Source organism: Ostrinia nubilalis, chromosome 21, assembly GCF_963855985.1.
Source record: "Ostrinia nubilalis chromosome 21, ilOstNubi1.1, whole genome shotgun sequence".
Taxonomy (NCBI): domain Eukaryota; kingdom Metazoa; phylum Arthropoda; class Insecta; order Lepidoptera; family Crambidae; genus Ostrinia; species Ostrinia nubilalis.
In genome coordinates this window covers 3,838,084-3,859,503 of record NC_087108.1, presented here as the reverse complement: position 1 = coordinate 3,859,503, position 21,420 = coordinate 3,838,084, and the positions used below count along the sequence as shown (strand labels likewise).

The following is a 21,420-nucleotide window of genomic DNA, read 5'->3' as shown; positions in this document are numbered from 1 at the left end:
GGCTCGCCCACATCGGCGTCGGCCATTTTGAAATTTTCTGTCGCTTGACAGACCGGGTGGACGAATAATTTGTGTTTTATTCTTCTACACGGCAATATTTATTGCTAAATTTGTGTTGATGAAGTGAATAAACAACTAAAACCATGGCACGATACGGTCAAAGACCGGAAAATGCCCTCAAACGGGCCAGTGGTTAGTACACATATGATTTACACATTTTACCACGTTGCATGCTTGCAGGATGACTTTTACTTTGCTTTATTTCATATCCTTGGGCTCTAAAAATAAGAATGAAGGAATAGTCTATAAAATTTGTGAATTTCAAAGATTATTTCCTATGTTAAAGCCTCAATAAAAATTACGTAAAATCATAACCCAACCAATATGTCCTTTAGTAATTTTCCTTATCAACAGAATTTATGGACTTGGACAAGCCCGCACGGGCTTTGGACACCTTGCAAGAGGTGTTCCGTAACAAGAAATGGGCCTACAACTGGTCGGAGTCTGTCTTGGAACCGATCATGTTCAAGTATTTGGAGCTTTGCGTGGACCTTCGCAAGTCCCATATTGCGAAGGAAGGCTTGTTCCAGTATCGAAATATGTTCCAGTCCGTGAATGTTGGGTCTTTAGAGCAAGTCATAAGGTAATTTACTTGATGTACTTTGTAAATAAACAAATAAGATTTAAAAACCTAAGCCAGAGTTCTGAAACCATTCTCTTATCCTTTGATCTTACCCTTATTTTTTACTAAAGCTATGATCATTGATAATGTACCTAGTTGTTTGACGCATCTTAATTTAATCTTGCTGTAATATAACCAGTTCAAAAATACAGTTTTTCATGTATAAATCTCTTGTAGGGTTTGAAGTTAGGCTTGACTTAGACCTACGGGGAACAGTGTCTATTTACCAAATTGATTCAAAGGAAAATAATACTAAAGGTTTGATGGAAAAAAGTTTAATGGCTTCAAACCATTTAAACCCCATTCTTAGACCCACTATTAAGTTTATAGTTATTATAATATTATATTCGAATACACAGAGGCTATTTACGAATGGCTGAGGAGCGGACTGAAGCTGCCAGAGCGCAGTCGACTCAGGCTGTCATCGAAACCGATGACTTGGATAACCTAGCCACTCCGGAAAGTATACTCCTCAGTGCTGTATCTGGTGAAGACGCTCAAGATCGATCCGATAGAACTATTCTTACTCCATGGGTAAGTATGATCGAGGTGTTGGTGAGATTCGACGTACGGACAACAGCACATCAAACTTAACATTCTAGCTTCATAAGTAGTTGCAATAGATGCTATTTTGCCATAAAATGTATTCTGATGTGCTGTCGACTGTACTACACCATAAATTAAATAATAAAGGTACTCAGATAATTAATTATCTCAATCTTACAGGTGAAATTCCTCTGGGAGTCCTATTGTCAATGCCTAGAGCTGCTCCGAACGAACGCTCATGTGGAGACTTTGTACCATGACATCGCTCGCATGGCCTTCCAGTTCTGTCTGAAGTATTCCCGTAAGACGGAGTTCAGGAAGCTTTGCGACAAGCTGCGTAAACATCTGGAGGATATTTGCAAGCCAACCGTAAGTAGTTATTAGCCTAGCCTATTAGTATTTAGATAATCAAGACTGTTGTTGTAACGTTTTGAACCTCTAAATTAAATCCCATTTCTAACATATCCATTGTTGTGAGATGGTAGGCCTTAGAGGAAAAGCATATTATCATATTGACGCGACAAACTGTCGAAACTTTACGGTTTGTGTTTTATAATATGATACATTTACCACTTATGGCTAAGAGAGCTTGAAAGTTAGACACCTAAGACCATGGAATCTGTTATGTAGCAGAAGTTACTATGATTTCTTGTTGAAAGAAAGAAAAGTATTTATTTGATGCGAGTATTAAAAGCAGGACAAGCAGCAGTTGATGGACAGGCTTTCACTGGGTGAAATGACAATGTGTTGATGGTTGCGAGAAGCAATAGTTATTGTAGAAATCCTTGGGGAGGCCTTTCTCCAGCTGTAGATGTCCTACAATTGCCTATGTTGGTTTTAATTATCTCTAACTACTCGCTAATTGCAACTTGTTTATGTGTGCAGGTGCAAACTGGAAATGTGAGCATCTCCAAGCCTGAGACTCAGCAGCTCAATCTGGAAACTAGACTTTTCCAACTGGACAGCGCTATCCAGATGGAATTGTGGCAGGTATGTATTGTCTTTGGAACCATAATAAGAAGGATTATTAAGCTAGATCTCCTAATAAATAGGCCTTTTAAAGTTTGATGCGGATTATGGTGCAGAAACAAGTCAATGTCAAAAGATATTTATTGAAAAAAATGTTGAATGTTATGTTGGAAGGCCATTGTAAGTCATGTTTATTTAGAGATATTTTGTCCCCTACTTTTTATTCTGCATTTTATTGTAATTTCAATGAGGAATGAATAATAAATCAGACTGAATGCGTGACGTGAAGTGTAATGTGGTAGTGAAAGAGCATTGTCCTTTAATTGAAAGAAACTTAAAATTTCTTATTGTTATTAAGCCTTAACAAAAGGCAATAAAGTACAATAATGACTGTCAAAGAACAAAATCTACTTCATTGCTATCAACCTACACCATTTTACCTGTGTCAGATACTGCACTACCTAATGGATGCAGGAATCTGAGGCGAACTGTAAAGAAAATAGAATCGATCACAATAGATCGTTACCGGTTGTAGTTGTACCGAAGTCCCAGTATCAGACTTCGTAGAACCAGAATAGCCGCTCAAAGCAAAAAAAATACCTAAAAAATGTAATTTTCACTATCCAGGAAGCCTACAAAGCGATCGAGGACATCCACAACCTCATGAACATGTCTAAAAAGACTCCGGTGGCCAAGACCATGGCCAACTACTACGGCAAGCTGGCACTGGTCTTCTGGAAGGCTGGCCACTGCTTGTTCCATGCCGCTGCTCTGCTCAAACTGTTCCAACTGTCCAGGGAGATGAAGAAGAACATCACGCAAGAGGAGTTGCAGAAGTAAGAAAGATTTTTTTGTCCTTTTACTGTTTTTACACTGTAATTAACGCCCGTATTCACAAACATTACTATGAAGTCTCACAGTGCGCGTGGACGCATAGGGTCACACACGAACCAATCACAGAGCTCTATTCAACGTTGTGCGTTCGATTTTCTGCTTCACTTAAGCAAGCATCGTTAGTGAATTCGGGCGTAAGAGTGTGACTGTTTTTACACTTTAATTAACGCCCGTATTCACAAAACACTATGAGGTCTCACAGTGCGTGTGGACGCATAGGGTCACACACGAACCAATCACAGAGCTCTATTCAACGTTGTGCGTTCGATTTTCTGCTTCACTTAAGCAAGCATCGTTAGTGAATTCGGGCGTAAGAGTGTGCAAGCCGCAATTTCTAGATTCTTTCTAGAGAATTCTAGTGCTCAAATTTTATCATTTCATTATGACTTACACAACTTTTGGTATAAATATTTCAAAAAAATATAATGCAAAATAACATGCTTCATAGATAGAGGCTCAAAGTTGACAATAATTTCATCTAAGCTTACGCCTGCGCCCGCTAGATAACAGACTGAGAGACAGTCACTGGCATTTTAATATTAATTTGGACACAAAAGTTAGGAACGGCTCAAAAACTGAACTCCGACAAACGTTACTTCGACATGACTTTACTTCGACACTACACTACTTAGACAAAGGCGAATATCCTTTGTCGGAGTAGTGTAGTGTCGAAGTAAAGTCATGTCGATATTCAGAAATGTCGGAGTAAAGTTTGTCGGAGTTTACTTAGGTAGCCGTTAGGAACTACAATTCACCATTATGCCTGTTCCTCAGGATGGCCTGCCGAGTGTTGGTGGCAGTGCTATCAGTGCCGCTGCCGTCCCTGCATCCCGAGTTTGACCGCTTCGTCGAGACCGACAAAAGTCCAGTCGAGAAGGCTCAGCGACTGGCCGTATTGTTGGGGCTGGCTCAACCACCGACTCGCACCAGCTTGCTGAAGGGTAAGGCTTTCTTGCTTTTTGGATTTGATCATCATCATCATCATCTCAGCCATAGGACGTCCACTGCTGAACATAGGCCTCCCCCAATGCTTTCCATGTTACCCGGTTGGTAGCTGCCTGCGTCCAGCGCTTTCCTGCTACCTTTATGATGTCGTTGGTCCACCTTGGACGTCCCACGCTGCGTTTTCCGGTACGCGGCCTCCACTCCAGAACCTTGCTGCCCCATCGGCCGTCAGTTCTGCGTACTGTGCCCTGCCCATTGCCACTTCAGCTTGCTAAGTGGTATTTTGATTTGATCCTCTAAATTAAATCCCATTTCTAACAGCTCCATTGTTATGAGATGGTAGGCCTTAGAGGAAAAGCATTATCATATTGACGCGACAGATTGTCTGAACTCAACAGTTTGTGTTTTATAATATGTTACATTTACCCCTATATGGCTAAGAGTGACTCGCACCATCTTGCTTAAAAGTAATGAAGTGTTTCTTGCTATTTGTCTATAATTTGGTAAGTAATTTAAGCTTTGTTATCGGACCAAATGACGCATAAAATAGTGTAGTAGATGTCTTGACTTGCTATGTAAAATACATTGATTGCAGAAATAGTTGCAACTATCTCTGTGTCTAATAAGTTAGTTCATTATGTGCTTGTGTTAGAAAGTTGATTTACTCCAATAGTCCCGTCTACAGAGATCGAATAAGACACCTTCGAATGAGGGTTTTCGCGAATGAAAGATCCGCTAGATGGCGGGACGTGGATGTGGGGTCTGACTGCTGCGTGACTGGTGGATTTTGACATATCTGTCAATGTCATGTCAAAAATAACCAATCATGCAGCATTTGGACCTCGCGTCTACGTATTGCCATCTGGCGGATTTTTCATTCGCGAAAACCCTCATTGCGACTCGGTAAAATGATCTAACACAATTGGGCAACAGTAACTGTTGCACTAAAAACGCGTATTCAAGTTTTCCTAAACGTGTTACTTTCAGCAGATAGGCCTGAAAAGCCAGAAACAAACTAACTTCCAACCTGTTTCAGACGTGGTTCGCCTCAACGTGGTGGCGCTAGCATCGCCGCAGCTTCAGCAGCTGTATTCGTGGTTGGAAGTGGAGTTCGACCCGTTAGCCATCTGCCACAACGTCAAGGGCGTCATCAAGTCTCTGCAGGAGGAGCCCAGTAAGTATTCCAGCAGTTAGTTCTCGGGTCAGTAAAACTTTAATTTCGAACTCCTATGTTCTTCTGATTAATTTCGTTGCGGGTCCTATGACAGTTTAACTTTCCCCCGGGACAAACTTGGCCTTCATTGGTTGGGCTTTTATGGCGGTCAAGCTGTAGATCCTGGCTACACAGGAGTTGCAGTGGTGGGAACGAGAGGTGGGAATAGTCCCGAAAGTTAGTTCTCGGGGCCAATTGAAGATTGAAAATTACGAGATCGTCATGGGCCAAATAGGTTTTAAACAAAGTGGCAAGACAAATAAAAAGAAATTCATATTTTTATGTGTCTATTTATCAAGTTGAATACCTTGAAGTATGGCGCATGATAAATCAGTTAATGTCATTTAGATTAATGAAGTATTTTTATTGTAGCATGTTATCTTTTTTGTGTTTGATTTCAATTCGCATTGTAGGCCGGTTTAGGCTGCGTTTCCACCAGAGTTATGCGAGGATACGTAGCGAGAGATGTTTGTTAAGAACTAATAGAATTGCTTCATTTATTTACCTCTCACATCTCTGATGGAAATAGCCACATTGTCTTAGGCTAAGAACTCATGGCGGGATTTTCACCCGCGCCCGCGGCGGTTGCGGGCCCGCAGATTCTGTAGAATGCAGATAGTACTTACGTAAAAACTAATGCACAAACTCACGACGCGGTTTTCGCCCGCAGCGGGCGTGGTTGTAATCGGGTCCCGCTCGCTAGCTACCCGTGAGTTCTTAGAATAACCGCGCAAATAACGCTCCCGTGAGTTTTGAAATAAAGCCGCAATTCCACAACCGCCGCGGGTGAAAATCGCGTCGTGAGTTCTTAGCTTTACAGGTTCGCTACACATCCTCGCTTCACTCATGTTCTAACCTAGTATTTGAACCTTACAGACTCCCCGCTGGCCCAATACACTTCAGCGCTCAACGACGTGGCCCTAGTGCGTCTCATCCGGCAAGTGGCGCAGTGCTACGCCTGCGTGCAGTTCGCGCGGCTGCTGCAGCTGGCCGCCACCGACGACCTGTTCCACCTCGAGCGGCTGCTGGTGGACTGCGTGCGCCACAACGACATGCAGATCCGCGTCGACCACGCCAACAAGTGAGTGGTTCCTAAATTACAAGGCTCACAGGCTCCCCGCTAGCGCAATACACTTCAGCTATCAATGACGTGGTCTCACAGACTCCCCGCTAGCGTAATAGACCGCAGCCATCAACGACGTGGCTTCAAAGACTCCTCGCTGGCGCAATACACTTCAGCTCTCAACGACGTGGCCTCACAGACTCCCCGCTAGCAATACACCTCGGCCCTCAACGACGTGGCCCTAGTGCGTCTCATCCGGCAAGTGGCGCAGTGCTACGCCTGCGTGCAGTTCGCGCGGCTGCTGCAGCTGGCCGCCACCGACGACCTGTTCCACCTCGAGCGGCTGCTGGTGGACTGCGTGCGCCACAACGACATGCAGATCCGCGTCGACCACGCCAACAAGTGAGTGGTTCCTAAATTACAAGGCTCACAGGCTCCCCGCTAGCGCAATACACTTCAGCTATCAATGACGTGGTCTCACAGACTCCCCGCTAGCGTAATAGACCGCAGCCATCAACGACGTGGCTTCAAAGACTCCTCGCTGGCGCAATACACTTCAGCTCTCAACGACGTGGCCTCACAGACTCCCCGCTAGCAATACACCTCGGCCCTCAACGACGTGGCCCTAGTGCGTCTCATCCGGCAAGTGGCGCAGTGCTACGCCTGCGTGCAGTTCGCGCGGCTGCTGCAGCTGGCCGCCACCGACGACCTGTTCCACCTCGAGCGGCTGCTGGTGGACTGCGTGCGCCACAACGACATGCAGATCCGCGTCGACCACGCCAACAAGTGAGTGGTTCCTAAATTACAAGGCTCAGAGACAACAAGTGAGTGGTGTAGCTGGAGTTATATGAAGCACGACGATATGCGCAATATACTGCAGCTCTCAACGACGTGCATGATCTCACAGACTCCCCACTAGCGAAATACACTTCGGTTCCCAACGACGTGGCCTCACAGACTCCCCGCTAGTGCAATACACTTCGGTTCCCAACGACGTGGCCTCACAGACTCCTCGCTAGCGCAATATATCGCAGCCCTCAACGACGTGGCCTCACAGGCTCCCCGCTAGCGCAATACACTTCAGCTCTCAACGACGTGGCCTCACAGACTCCCCGCTAGCGTAATAGACCGCAGCCATCAACGACGTAGCTTCACAGACTCCTCGCTAGGGCAATACACTTCAGCTCTCAATGACGTGGCCTCACAGACTCCCTACTAGCGCAATACACTACAGCTCTCATCGACGTGGCCTCATAGACTCCCCGCTAGCGCAATACACTTCAGCTCTCAACGACGTGGCCTCATAGACTCCCCGAGCCCGACAATTTTTCTTCTTTCCATAGCAAATATTTTTTTGTAATGGGTAAAGAATACGCGCGCGTGAATCCCTTGTGGCTTACGCCGCGCGTGTTTTGTTTTCGATGCCTACTCATGGAGATGAAGAGGCCTGGAGATACCCAATATAAAATCTAGTCAATAGATGAATATAAAGAGTTTAAAATCCTTTGTTTTTGTCTAGATGCGTGCACTTCGGCGTAGAGGCTGGCGGCGGCGAGTGGTGTTCTGCCGCCGACGAAGCTTGCGGCGGAGCCATCCTCCAAGCTACTCCGGCTGAACAGGTAGGTTGAAGCTTATCTTTTGTTGGTTAAATTTACTTCTTAGGCCTCAGCCTCGAGTTTAGCGGGCAGCGGGGCGGGAGCGGCGGCGGCGCGGGAGCGGGGCGGGCAACGCAGACCCGTTCTCGAAACAAGCGGGCAGCTCGCGCGGCGCTTTAGCGGCGAAGTGTTGTGTTCGGGGTTGTGTTGTCGAGATATTTGTTTTTATTCGCAAACGAAATGTCTGAACAACGGCGACCATTTTACTTCCATTCAAATTTATTCCTAACGCTCGATTTATTGTAGGCAAAAGAAGGAGTGCGCTGCCCGCTCGTTGCCCGCTGCCGCGCCGCTGTTTTCGAGAACCGGTCTATTTGATTTCACGCATAAGATCCTGCCGCTCCCGCGCCGCCGCCGCCGCTCCCGCCCCGCTGCCCGCTAAACTCGAGGCTGAGGCCTTAAAGTCATTAACCTGATGTCGCAAGATGCAGACTAATGCTGGTTTTCTATATTCAATCCTAATCCAAATCCGTCCGTCATCTGACAAACAATATGTTTTTGGTAAAAAATATATTTTTTACGATGTGACATTCTGAACTTAAAGGGTTTATAAGGCTATTTTAATATTGTTAAAGTGTAACCGCGTCAAAAATTATGGGTATTTGATTGAAAACAGATCCGGAATTGGACAAGAATTGAATATGGGAAACGGGCGATCATTAAGGCTGGTTTTAGTGTCACACGGACTGTCAGTGCGGATCGCTCCGCACAGCCGATCTGTATGAACTGCTAGGGAGCGGAGCGGTTCCTCCGGACTGCATTACTCTAAAACGCTTCCTAGAAGTTCATACAGATCGGCCGTGCGGCGCGGGTCCGCACCGGACGGTCCGCGTGACACTAAAACCAGCCTAATCTGATATGTCGTCAGACAGACAAAATTTTCATAAGTAAGAAACTGCAAATGACTGTTTTAAATAATAAGTGTGTGTAAAAGCTTGTGTTTTAATACCTACAGTTTCAAAAACCATATTTCAATCGCAGGTCCGCGAGCAACTAGTCCGCGCCGCCGAGGTGCTATCCCGGGCGGTCACAACACTATTCCCGGAGCGCCAACGCGCGGCCCGGGAGCGTGCTCGCGCGCACATGGTGCAGCACTACCACGAGAACAAGCACGCTGAGCACGCGCGCGTGTTGCAACGCCACAAGATCATCGAGGAGCGCAAGGAGTATATTGAAAGGCTGAACACTGTGCGCGAGGAGGAGGAGCTCAGGTGGGTTCGGCCAGCGAAGACGAACGTGACCGAGCCAGTTCGGCGAGCGTGGCCGAATATGGTCGAGCGACTTACGGCGATTATCACACTGCGCCGCGGTACGCGTGACGACAGATTTAATTATTGTATGCAAGTACCTCAGTTTGTATAGAAAACACGCGCGGCACAACACACTTAAAACGCGTCTGCGCGCGGGATTTTTTAAATGAAATCACGCGGAGCGCGGCGCAGTGTGATAATCGCCTTAGGCCCGGTTTCCACCAATCAGTCAGATTTAATTTTCCACTTCTTGCTTCGCACAGCTCGGCTCCGCTTCGGTGGAAACTGGGCTTTTAGCTATGGCGCCCGAATGTGGTCTAGAGAGTACGCTAATCATGGTCGAGCGGATTCGGCGAGCTATCAAACGAAACCTTGTCAGTGGTCAGGATTATATCACTGTGTTGTACCATTAATCAATCACTGCACCAGTCACCACGTTTCTGAAGCACTATTTCTGATACACATCCACCATTTCACTCAAAATCTGAAAAAAATCTCAAAGCTCATATTTTCAGCGTTCCAATGAGTGCTAACGAACTTTCAAATAGTTTCAAAAAACTGTTCTGTTTGACGTGACGGCGACAGCATCGCGCATCTCTTTTTATCACACAATGTTGCTGTTAGTGACCTCTCGCGGGATATAAACTTAATGATCTTAACAATAACCTCTCATTCCAGACGCCAAGAGGAGCAACTACGCGCTGCCGCCGCAGCCGAAGCGCGTCGCCTCGAGCAAGAGAGAGAAGAGAGAGAAAAGAGAAAGCATGCTTCCGAGCTCGCCGCCATGAAGGAACGGCACCGACGCGAGCGCATGGCGCATATCTCGCAGACCGCGCACGGGAAGAAGATGCTGCAGAAACTGGATGAGGAGGTCTGTGATACTATACGATACCTATTACCTAATTTCGAACTCCTCCTATGTTCTTCTGATTAATTTCGTTGCGGGTCCAATGACAGTTTAACTTTCCCCCGGGACAAACTTGACCTTCATTGGTTGGGTTTTTGTGGCGGTCAAGCTGTAGATCCTGGCTACACAGGAGTTGCAGTGGTGGGAACGAGAGGTGGGAATAGTCCCGTTATACGATACCTACGAGGGGCGGCTGAAAATTTCGCGGCCTAAGGTACTTAGCGATGAGTAATTAGCTTGTTACTCATATCACTAGTTGCGACACTCAGTAGTATTATAAAAAGCAATCACTAATTAAGTTTGAACTGATAGTTCAATTTCTATCGAACAAATGACATCACCATGTCCGCCGAATCTGGAGATTTGCGGAATTTCGACACCGCGCGCCGCGGACATAATTCCTCGTAAAGAAGGAAAATAGACCGAAAGACATTTTTGAAGAGATGTCATTGGTTCTTCAGGATTCTGGACCTTCATATTGCAAGAAAATCATTTTTTCCTGGTGGCTTGGTGACTGGAATTGAACCGCCACCGGTGCAGACGAAGAAGATGGTGAGTTGTCTGCACGTGAAAAGAGGTTTGTCCGGCTTGCAGAAATTTATAAAAGTTACCGTTCCTTGTATGAAATTAAAAAATGTAAATAAAACAGCTCCCTCTCAATTGACACAATTTATTTTGTCTCTTAAGCTCATTTTATACGATTGACAATTATGATATTATAACTACTGTAATCGATAGTGCCAACCTCAAGGGATTCAGGGTCGTTAATTAGGTTCGGTTTGGTGAATATTATTGCCACTACAAATTTCTTAAAACTCAGCCTAAATATTAAAAGACTCTAATAGTTAAGATAACTGCACGATGTCAGGTCGGAAAGACTCCTACCTGAAGGATGGAAAAGTGGGTACCTTGGAAGCCATGCGGTTATAAGCCGTTACCCTGAACGTTCCTCTCTTCTTCCGGGGTCCAACGGGTCTCGCACACTTTTAGGCTCCAAGCAGCGTCCTCCACGGCCTCAAGCGCGCAGTGCCAGATGAAGCTCTTGCATCTCTTCGACAGGTAAGCGTTCAAACTCTTGCAGAGACAGAGGTTTGATGACAAGGAGGAAATGCGAAGAGATCAGCAGTTTAGAAAGGACAAATATTTCATACGAAATGACGAGAAATTAAAATATATGAAATATCATCAAAATATTGTGTTTAAATTATAGAATTGTGAAATATGAAATTTGAAATATTTAAACTATAAAATTTGTAAAATTATGAAATTTGAAATTGTTTAAACTACAAAATATTGTAAAATTCCCGCATCTGAAACGAAAAATACGAGTGTCAGAATCACAAGTGGAACGTGGCATTAGGTTATGAAAAAAACCGCAATGGGAAACAAATACTTACGAAAACTGCTCGCTAATTTAAACTTCACTCGCAGTTTTCAGCATCCCAATACCCTCATCCGAACAGGATTTAGGGAATTTCTGAAAGAAACGATCACATGAAACAACACGCACCGGAATACGAAAATTATCAACCACGAAAAAATAAATAAATTCTCCGACGGGAACTTACCTCATGTGTGTTTATTTTAAAAATACATTAAGAAATTATCGTGGATGCATTCTGCATTCCACGATTTGAAACACAGGGGATTACATCCCCGAAAATAACAAAATTGCGGTTGCGCAAGATCGACCAAAATTCCAAAGTGATTTGACAGCTCAACTGACAGCCGCGATTCATAGAGATGTCGCGAGACGTTCCGTTTCGCCGCCCATTAAAAAAAGCAAATACTAATAAAAACCATGATGAAAACAATCTCCTGAACACTGAAAATATTCTATTAAAAAATAGAATAATCAAAATAAAAACCCTGGGAAACGCTTCATCAAAATATATTTCAATTAACTGAGCAAAAAGCGCCATCTATTGCAAATTAGTTCTGAATCACGCCAATAGATGTCGCTAGTGGTATCCAAAATCAGAACATCGAGAAAGAAAATCAATTTGTGAAAAACAGCCAAAACTGCAACGCTACAATACCCTCCCCCCTAGACATTCGCACGGAGAAAGAATCTGAGCTGCCCTCAGCGAACTACAAACTGAAAAAGAAAAAAAAAATGTGTCTAAACGCAGAAAGACCTCAAAAAGAAAACGTTCCAGCAGAAACTTCAACTGAAAAAAAAAATAGAAAACAAACAACGAGTTGTAGGGTATGCTGACATAACAGGAACAAAAACAAACTGACTTTTCACTAAGCAAAACAAACCAGATGAAAACCAACTCCCAGGACTGATGTTCTTCAAACCTAAAACAATCTCTGCTGTCCGAGCATAAATATAACCCAACACTAACATACAATCATCTTTCAAACCTCTCTTTCATACCTGTAAGCATCAGTTTCAAATTACACTGCTTGCCACCTGCATTCAAAATTCCCCATAGAGTCCCAACTGTGAACCAGTGGTACTCGAATCCCCAGTAACGTTGTAAGGCTATTTCGGCCATTACGAACATATTTTCTGGAATAGCCATCCAGTGGGCCCTAGGGAAAGTGTATATTTCAACACATGTCATCCCTAGAAAAAATGTCTGGGTTAAAAACCACAGAACAAAAACGTCGCTGGCCACAATATAAATTGGACGTCATCGCAACAAAACACAAAACACAGGGAATAGTGCATAAAAGCACATGATGTCATCCCTGGAAAAAACAAAACAAATGAGGCATGTATATAGGAGATACATAGCACTCACACAAAACAAAACAAAAACACAGAGATAAAATCTCTGGAAAAAAAAATCTGAACTTTAAGTTACAGATAAAGCACCGAGGCAAAACTGTAGCAGATACCCGACAACTCGATTGTGTCCAAAAAAAAATTTTGCTAAAAGAATCTACCGTTAATAAATTCCTAACAGTAAACTACACAATACGATTGTGTCCAAAAAAAAAAAACTAAAAACTAAACTCAAGTTAGTTACCAAAGCAAAGTACCTACCTACCCAGAACAAAGAAAATCCTAAGTCCTACGACTGAGAACCTTGGCATAACTATATTTAAAAAACTTCCTTAAAGAAGGTAGCCTAATAAAATTATTTTTGAAAAAAAAAAAAAAAAAACTGGCAAAAATATTTTCCAAAAGTTAAATGAAAATTAATCATTAATTTATACAAATTTAAGAGAATGGCACTTTACTAAAATTAATAACTTTTAATTGTTATCGAAACCAAAAAATAATCAATTAAGTTATACCCGTATAAAAATTAACAAGTTAGTAAGTGTACCCACAAACAACTCACTAACCAGTAATAACATTATGTACCAAACCTTATAATACACTGCAGGATAATGCCTAAATAACTAATAGGAATATCTGCCAAATTAAATTAATTAATTTCAAAAAAGGTTATAATATTATGCTAACATTATGTAATACAAAATAATGTGTACTAGGTAACATGAAATAAAAGTTATATGTCCATAGTGACACAAAAGCAATCTGTTACCTAAGTACCTACATAAACAATAATAAAGATTTAAGTTAGCATTATGTAACAAAATATCGGGGTAGGTACTTTAAAATACATTATGTATGTACGAGCTGCTTACTGCACATCTTTAGAATTGATAGAAATGATACGATTTTAGACTTGATGATTTGCTTTGATTTATTGATATTGATAGTATACGAGTACACGCCGTAGCGGTTGATTGTGCACTGATTTGATGGATGAAAAGTGATACAATTAGGGTGAAAATGCTGATGGCGCGGAATGTGCGGTCAAGACCGTACATGCTGCGGGGGCGAGAAAGATGAGATTATGATAAGATGATTGATTGATAAAATGATACAAATTAAAAGAAACTTAAAAATTGCATGCTTAGAGTCTCTATGATTAAAATATTTCACACTTCACTACACCACACTATTCACATTCACTAAACCGCGTACACATCACTGGCGACGTTGACTTATCGAGTAAACGCGTACTCGATTCGCTGTCGGGTGTAGCGTCGATCTTGATATTGTGGGGCTCCTGCCGTTTTGGTAGGTCTGAACTGGAGCCTGGGAGAGTGAAGTGAACGTTCAAGCCATCTGATCTCTCATTCTGAGGGGCTTGTTGTAATAATGCGGAACGTCTTGGTCGCAGGCGTCGCCATGCGTATGTTCCGACTGCTAGGATAGCTGCTCCCAGTAGGAGATAAACAACCACGAATTGATGAAGGTCGTGGCTAGACATTCGATCTTCTAGTAGGGGTTCAGCTGCTTTGGTCTTCATTTGCTTTATTTGCTGACCAATGCTTGATATAAGTTTTCGACGAACTTCATGCTCTGTCTCGTCGACTTTTCCCAGTTTATTGATAGGAATTGTTAAGTTGATGACATCATTTATTGGAGGGATGTCTATTTTTTCCAGGTTAGGCTTGACATTGAGGTTGGTCACCTGTTGTCTGTGCGTTAATATCGTAAAAGCTTCATTTTTCACGATACAGCCGTCCCCGAGAGTAATGATACCGGCCTTGCTGAGTTGTCTCGCTGTGACTTGATTCTCACATATGATTCTTATTGTGCATTGATGACAGCAGAAAAACAGGTAAGTGTTTATTTTACTTAGTTCAATCCACATGTCTTTGCAATTTGAACTAATAACTTCACACTGATTTGTTTCAGGATTTTTGATACATAGATCTTCATCGGATCTCATGTGAAAAATAGGTTTTTGTAGTGGACAAAGGTTGGTTTCAACATCGTATTGTACACAGCTGCTTGCTTCTCTCTCTGATAGCGGTATGTATGAATCCTTATGGATGTTGATTGCGATTTGATCTGATACAGGTACAATGCGAACCATTCCTTGTTGCGTTAACTGAGGAACGGCGATGAGTTTGTAAAGTTCGAAGCTATCTCTGCTTACTAAAGGAATCTTGATTTCGAAGATAAAGTATTGATTGGTCATTCTTGCTTTTACTTTCAGTAAGTGGTAGATGCTTGCTAGATTAGTCTGAATGTTGTCTATTGGTAGGGCCAGTTCCTTTGATAGTTGACCGGAGATGATGTTTAATTCTTGACGTAATTGATTAGGTGTTAATAAATGAATATTAAATTTTCCATAGTGTATGTTTGTGATTGTATCTACCAGGGTTTCTTGAATATTTTTCAAGTTGGCAAGGATACTGTTTGCGATAACGGAGGATAAAATAAATTGGTTCGTGGTTTCTACACTCTGGATTTCCTTTGCTAGTGTGTTGCTTTCATTTTCCAGTGCTATGATGTGTTGATTGAAAATCTTGTTTTGCTTATTCATTGATTGCTCAATTCTTTTTAGTAAGTTGTTTTCTGCTTCAACAACAGATGTCTGATTTTTCCATAGAAGGACTAAATGTTTTTCATTGCTTCTGATTAAATTGATGGTCTTTTCGTATTGCTGAGCGAACTCGTCGTCTAATACCCCGAACAGACTGCGCGCGAGATATCCTCTCCTCTCCGTTGATAAGCCCGCGCCGACGCCGCGAGCGTGATTGTCGCTGACCAAGCAACATGTCGTTGTAGTACGCGAGCTCAGTGGCTTCGTGACGTAACTGTAGTAAGACAACGTCACATTTTGTTTGTTTTGCTCCTTTGGAGCATAGCCGTTCTAAGCTTGTGATATATTTTTCGAATAAATGCAGTCCCTCCCAGTACGGATCCATATCGTAGTAGACGATTAGTTTCCACTGGTCTCGTACGAGATGCATGTTCGAAATGTTGTCCAAATAAATGCTTTGACTGCTGTTTAGGCACAGTAGGTTGTATGCACACTGAGCGGGTGATATTATGAAGACAAATAATAACGTCATTGCTAGTGCGACGAAATTGCATGATAACCTTTTTGCTGTTTTTCTTGTTTTGATTCCACTTGTCTTTTCTTGTTCTGTGTTCTTTGTTTCTTCCTTTTCTATGTTGTTTTGCGTATCTTGATTCGGAAGAAGTATTGATATTTTTGTAATGGGCCTTTTGATAATATTGTTTTTGGTTTTGATAGACACCACGCGTACGAAGTTGTCTTTACCAGGATGAAGTTCAACTATTTTTCCCAACGCCCATTTGCCAGGAGGTAAGTTGATGTCATGTATGATAACTATATCGCCAATAGTTAAGTTATTTTGCTTACTTTGCCACTTGCTTCTGGCTGATAGCTGACATAAATACTCGGACTGCCATCGCTTCCAAGTGTCATTGAAGATTTTTTGTACAAGCTGCCATCGCGTTCTCTCGTCCTTTTCAGTTTCGATGATGGTTAAAGTAGGACCGCTTGATAAGAAGTGTGATGGTGTGAGGAAATCGATGTCGTCAGGATCTTCACTTAGAGCGCAAAGAGGCCTGGAGTTGAGACATGCTTCCAGTTGTGATAGCAGCGTTGATAGTTCCTCGTATGTGAGTTTTTGTGTTCCAATTACTCGTTTTAGATGGAACTTTAGGCTCTTCACGGCTGATTCCCACAGCCCGCCTGCACTAGGCCATGAGGGCGCGTTGAAGTGCCACTCTATGTTCATGTCGGCTACTGCTGAGTAAAATTCATCGTCCAAGGTTTGCTGAAGGTTGATGAATTCTTGTTTCAAATGCTTGCTGGCCCCGACGAAGTTAGTCCCGTTGTCACTGTATACGTGACGCGGAGCTCCACGACGGGCTGCTAGTCGTCGGAGGGCAGCCAAAAATGATGACGAACTAAGGTCTGATACTAGTTCGAGATGTAGGGCCTTTGTAGCCATACAAACGAATACAGCGACGTACCCTTTCGTTGTTTTTATACCGCGACCTTTATTTGATTTTACTTCGATGAAGCCGGTTCGAAGGACCATAAAGATGTACGAGCTGCTTACTGCACATCTTTAGAATTGATAGAAATGATACGATTTTAGACTTGATGATTTGCTTTGATTTATTGATATTGATAGTATACGAGTACACGCCGTAGCGGTTGATTGTGCACTGATTTGATGGATGAAAAGTGATACAATTAGGGTGAAAATGCTGATGGCGCGGAATGTGCGGTCAAGACCGTACAATGTACTTACTTATTATGAGTACAAATAAATAAACACTAAAATTAAAACTAAAACTGTGTTTGTCTTGTATGCAAAAACAAAATAATTAAAGTAAGTAACTAAAAGTTATAAGCTATAAAGCCCAAAATCAATGTAGGTATAAAATAAATATAACCTAACAAAAAAAAATGTTACTTACTTGTCCCAACATAATATACAAAATAGGAGTTGCAACACAAAAAAAATGTAACCTAACATCATGTAAACTAACCTCATATAGAGTAGTACGCTCTGTTATAATGGTTAACATCATAATATGTAAAAGTTGTCAACCTAAAAAAATTATGTGGGCATCACAAATAAAATAAACAACAAAAAATAACAAGACAAACAACAGCACACACATGAGAGATTCCCTAATAAAAAACATTTAACAACAAAATAGAAGTGTATGAGCGGATAGTCAGCACACAAAGTTGCTTCTATTATTGGCTTTCCACCCATAAACTTCATAAAAAAAAATGGCAATAATATTCAACAAAAGATGGGCGCCACTGCAAGAAAGGATTTTTTTCCTGGCGGCTTGGTGACTGGAATTGAACCGCCACCGGTGCAGACGGAGAAGATGGTGAGTTGTCTGCACGTGAAAATGAGGTTGTCCGGCTTGCAGAAATTTATAAGAGTTACCGTTCCTTGTATGAAATTAAAAAATGTAAATAAAACAGCTCCCTCTCAATTGACACAATTTATTTTGTCTCTTAAGCTCATTTTATACGATTGACAATTATGATATTATAACTACTGTAATCGATAGTGCCAACCTCAAGGGATTCAGGGTCGTTAATTAGGTTCGGTTTGGTGAATATTATTGCCACTACAAATTTCTTAAAACTCAGCCTAAATATTAAAAGACTCTAATAGTTAAGATAACTGCACGATGTCAGGTCGGAAAGACTCCTACCTGAAGGATGGAAAAGTGGGTACCTTGGAAGCCCTGCGGTTATAAGCCGTTACCCTGAACGTTCCTCTCTTCTTCCGGGGTCCAACGGGTCTCGCACACTTTTAGGCTCCAAGCAGCGTCCTCCACGGCCTCAAGCGCGCAGTGCCAGATGAAGCTCTTGCATCTCTTCGACAGGTAAGCGTTCAAACTCTTGCAGAGACAGAGGTTTGATGACAAGGAGGAAATGCGAAGAGATCAGCAGTTTAGAAAGGACAAATATTTCATACGAAATGACGAGAAATTAAAATATATGAAATATCATCAAAATATTGTGTTTAAATTATAGAATTGTGAAATATGAAATTTGAAATATTTGAACTATAAAATTTGTAAAATTATGAAATTTGAAATTGTTTAAACTACAAAATATTGTAAAATTCCCGCATCTGAAACGAAAAATACGAGTGTCAGAATCACAAGTGGAACGTGGCATTAGGTTATGAAAAAAACCGCAATGGGAAACAAATACTTACGAAAACTGCTCGCTAATTTAAACTTCACTCGCAGTTTTCAGCATCCCAATACCCTCATCCGAACAGGATTTAGGGAATTTCTGAAAGAAACGATCACATGAAACAACACGCACCGGAATACGAAAATTATCAACCACGAAAAAATAAATAAATTCTCCGACGGGAACTTACCTCATGTGTGTTTATTTTAAAAATACATTAAGAAATTATCGTGGATGCATTCTGCATTCCACGATTTGAAACACAGGGGATTACATCCCCGAAAATAACAAAATTGCGGTTGCGCAAGATCGACCAAAATTCCAAAGTGATTTGACAGCTCAACTGACAGCCGCGATTCATAGAGATGTCGCGAGACGTTCCGTTTCGCCGCCCATTAAAAAAAGCAAATACTAATAAAAACCATGATGAAAACAATCTCCTGAACACTGAAAATATTCTATTAAAAAATAAAATAATCAAAATAAAAACCCTGGGAAACGCTTCATCAAAATATATTTCAATTAACTGAGCAAAAAGCGCCATCTATTGCAAATTAGTTCTGAATCACGCCAATAGATGTCGCTAGTGGTATCCAAAATCAGAACATCGAGAAAGAAAATCAATTTGTGAAAAACAGCCAAAACTGCAACGCTACAATATACTATGGTTAAAAAATGGGCCCGACTATTTCAACACGGACGAGAGACCTGTGAAAACGACCCCCGCCCTGTCACGATACTGAGTGAAGGAAACGTTCAAAAGTCGAAAAAATCGTTCCGGCTGACCAAAGAATTAAATCGTGGCAGATAGCTGAAGAATATTTCTTTATGTTCGCGAGGCTATTGTACAGAAATGACGGGGGAAACTGACACGCGGATTGCTCTTTCCGCAAGACAACGCGCCCGTTCACGCCGCACGTGTTGCGAGGCCAAGCCCTGAAAGACACCGGGTTCTCAGAGATTGACCACCCACCATATTGCCAAGACCTAGCGATATTTTCCTGTTTTTTCGATTTGAAAAAGGACTTACGGGGCCGGAGATATGCTGATGACAACGAAATTAAAGCTGCGGTTGGTCGTCATTTTGAAAAAAAATTTTTTGGGTGGGTAAAAGGCATTGTATGCGAGATTTAAGAAATGTATTTCTTTTGAGGGAGATTATATTACAAAATAAAAAAAAGAAACCATTTATTTTATTTCATTAAGTACCTTAGGCCGCGAAATTATCAGCCGGCCCTCGTATACCACCATCATCAGTTCAGTCACAGGACGTCCACTGCTGAACGCACAACCCGATCGAGCTAACTGTACTTCGCTGGAACGCGACTCTCCCTCCCACTTACCCGTACATCTCGCCCTCGCACTGTCCGTACCAGAGCGTCGATGTGACGTCACGGCTGCTAGGTGCGCAGTTAACTCGACTGGGTTGTATATCATCATCATTTCAGTCACAGGACGTTCATTTCTGAACATAAGCATCCAATGATTTCCAGATTGGCAGTTTGGCAACGGCCTGTATCTAAGGCTTTCCTACTGCTTTGCTACCTTTCTGGGGTCTTGTATACCATAGAGCCTAGAAAAGATTTTTTTGTTAATCCTAATTTACTTGCTTATAAATAAAGTTTACTCATAATGCATCTACGCTATCTGAAAATGTTTCAGCATTACTAGATAAAAAAAAAACTAGATTTATATGTCTCTTTTGTCCCATTTGAATTTTACTTAAGGACCCCTTTTTTATCAGGAAATCAAAAAGATGGACGCCGAAGCTATCGCCCAGAGGGAGGCTGAGGAGTTGATGAAGGAGCGCCGCGAGCTGCAGGCCAGGCTCAAGTCGCAGGAGAAAAAGGTATGTGGTGCTTAATAAACTGGTTAATATTAGAAAAACTGTCTTATTTGGAGAAAGTCACTTGATATTTATGATCAACTAGCTGACCCGGCGAACTTTGTTCCGCCTTAATGGCAATAAATAAGCAGACTTTTTTTTTTATTTCGAACGGGATAAAAAGTATCCTATGTCCTTCTCCTGGCTCTAAACTACCTCCCTGACAATTTTCAGCTAAATCGGTTCAGCCGTTCTTGAGTTATAAGTGGAGTAACTAACACGACTTTCTTTTATACAGGGTGTTTCTTGTAAGGTGTCAAGCCGAAGGCAGGTGATAGGTGAGGACTAGACCTATCGATTTCACCCCCATGTATGTTCTACGATTTTTCGTAGTTTAGAAGTTATCGTTAATTTTGTGATTTTTTCAAATTTCATGACCTAGTGGCTTAATGTTTTTTTTATCTTTTTTTTGGGTTGACTTTTCTCAGATTTCTTTTTTTTGACAGATTTCCTATTAGTTGCAGATATTTGAAAAAAATAATCACCTTCCTATCTTTGATGCAAGATACAAAATTTTTGCTAGAAACATAAAAAATATGCTTTTAGCAGAACATTCTAAAATTTTCAATTGAAATGTATGAGAAAAAAAAAGAATTTCCATAGGTCCAAAATAATTTTAAAAACTGCGCAGTTTTCAAAACTTTCATAATAACACAAAAAAACATGTACTTAACAGGCCATTATTTTCTGTAATCGCTCCACTAAAGTGGTAAGTCGGAGATTCCGTTACATGTTTTTGACTTTCTTAGGACTAAGTAATATTTGCAATCCCCTAAGTTTACGTTATGTAGAACACATTTGGAGACAATAACTGAACAGACTGAAGGGCAAGAGCTTCCTCGTTGTGGATAAAAAAATGTTCTGTTCAGTTATTGTCTCTAAATGTGTTCTACGTAACGTAAACTTAGGGGATTCCAAACATTAGTTAGTC

The 21,420-nt window shown here is 41.9% G+C and overlaps 1 protein-coding gene across 1 annotated transcript in view; it reads left to right on the top strand.

The window, feature by feature from the left end:
• Window positions 1-21,420, top strand: part of LOC135082141 (eukaryotic translation initiation factor 3 subunit A-like) — a 49,363-nt gene continuing 27,943 nt past the window's right edge. The window contains exons 1-13 of the mRNA XM_063976892.1: window positions 1-192; window positions 415-643; window positions 1,042-1,216; window positions 1,409-1,597; window positions 2,114-2,218; window positions 2,825-3,033; window positions 3,866-4,032; window positions 5,073-5,210; window positions 6,126-6,330; window positions 7,832-7,931; window positions 8,949-9,178; window positions 9,896-10,088; window positions 20,349-20,453. Coding sequence (XP_063832962.1) covers window positions 144-192; window positions 415-643; window positions 1,042-1,216; window positions 1,409-1,597; window positions 2,114-2,218; window positions 2,825-3,033; window positions 3,866-4,032; window positions 5,073-5,210; window positions 6,126-6,330; window positions 7,832-7,931; window positions 8,949-9,178; window positions 9,896-10,088; window positions 20,349-20,453 — 2,094 coding nt within the window. The 5' untranslated portion in view covers window positions 1-143. The remainder of the gene's footprint in view (window positions 193-414; window positions 644-1,041; window positions 1,217-1,408; window positions 1,598-2,113; window positions 2,219-2,824; window positions 3,034-3,865; window positions 4,033-5,072; window positions 5,211-6,125; window positions 6,331-7,831; window positions 7,932-8,948; window positions 9,179-9,895; window positions 10,089-20,348; window positions 20,454-21,420) is intronic.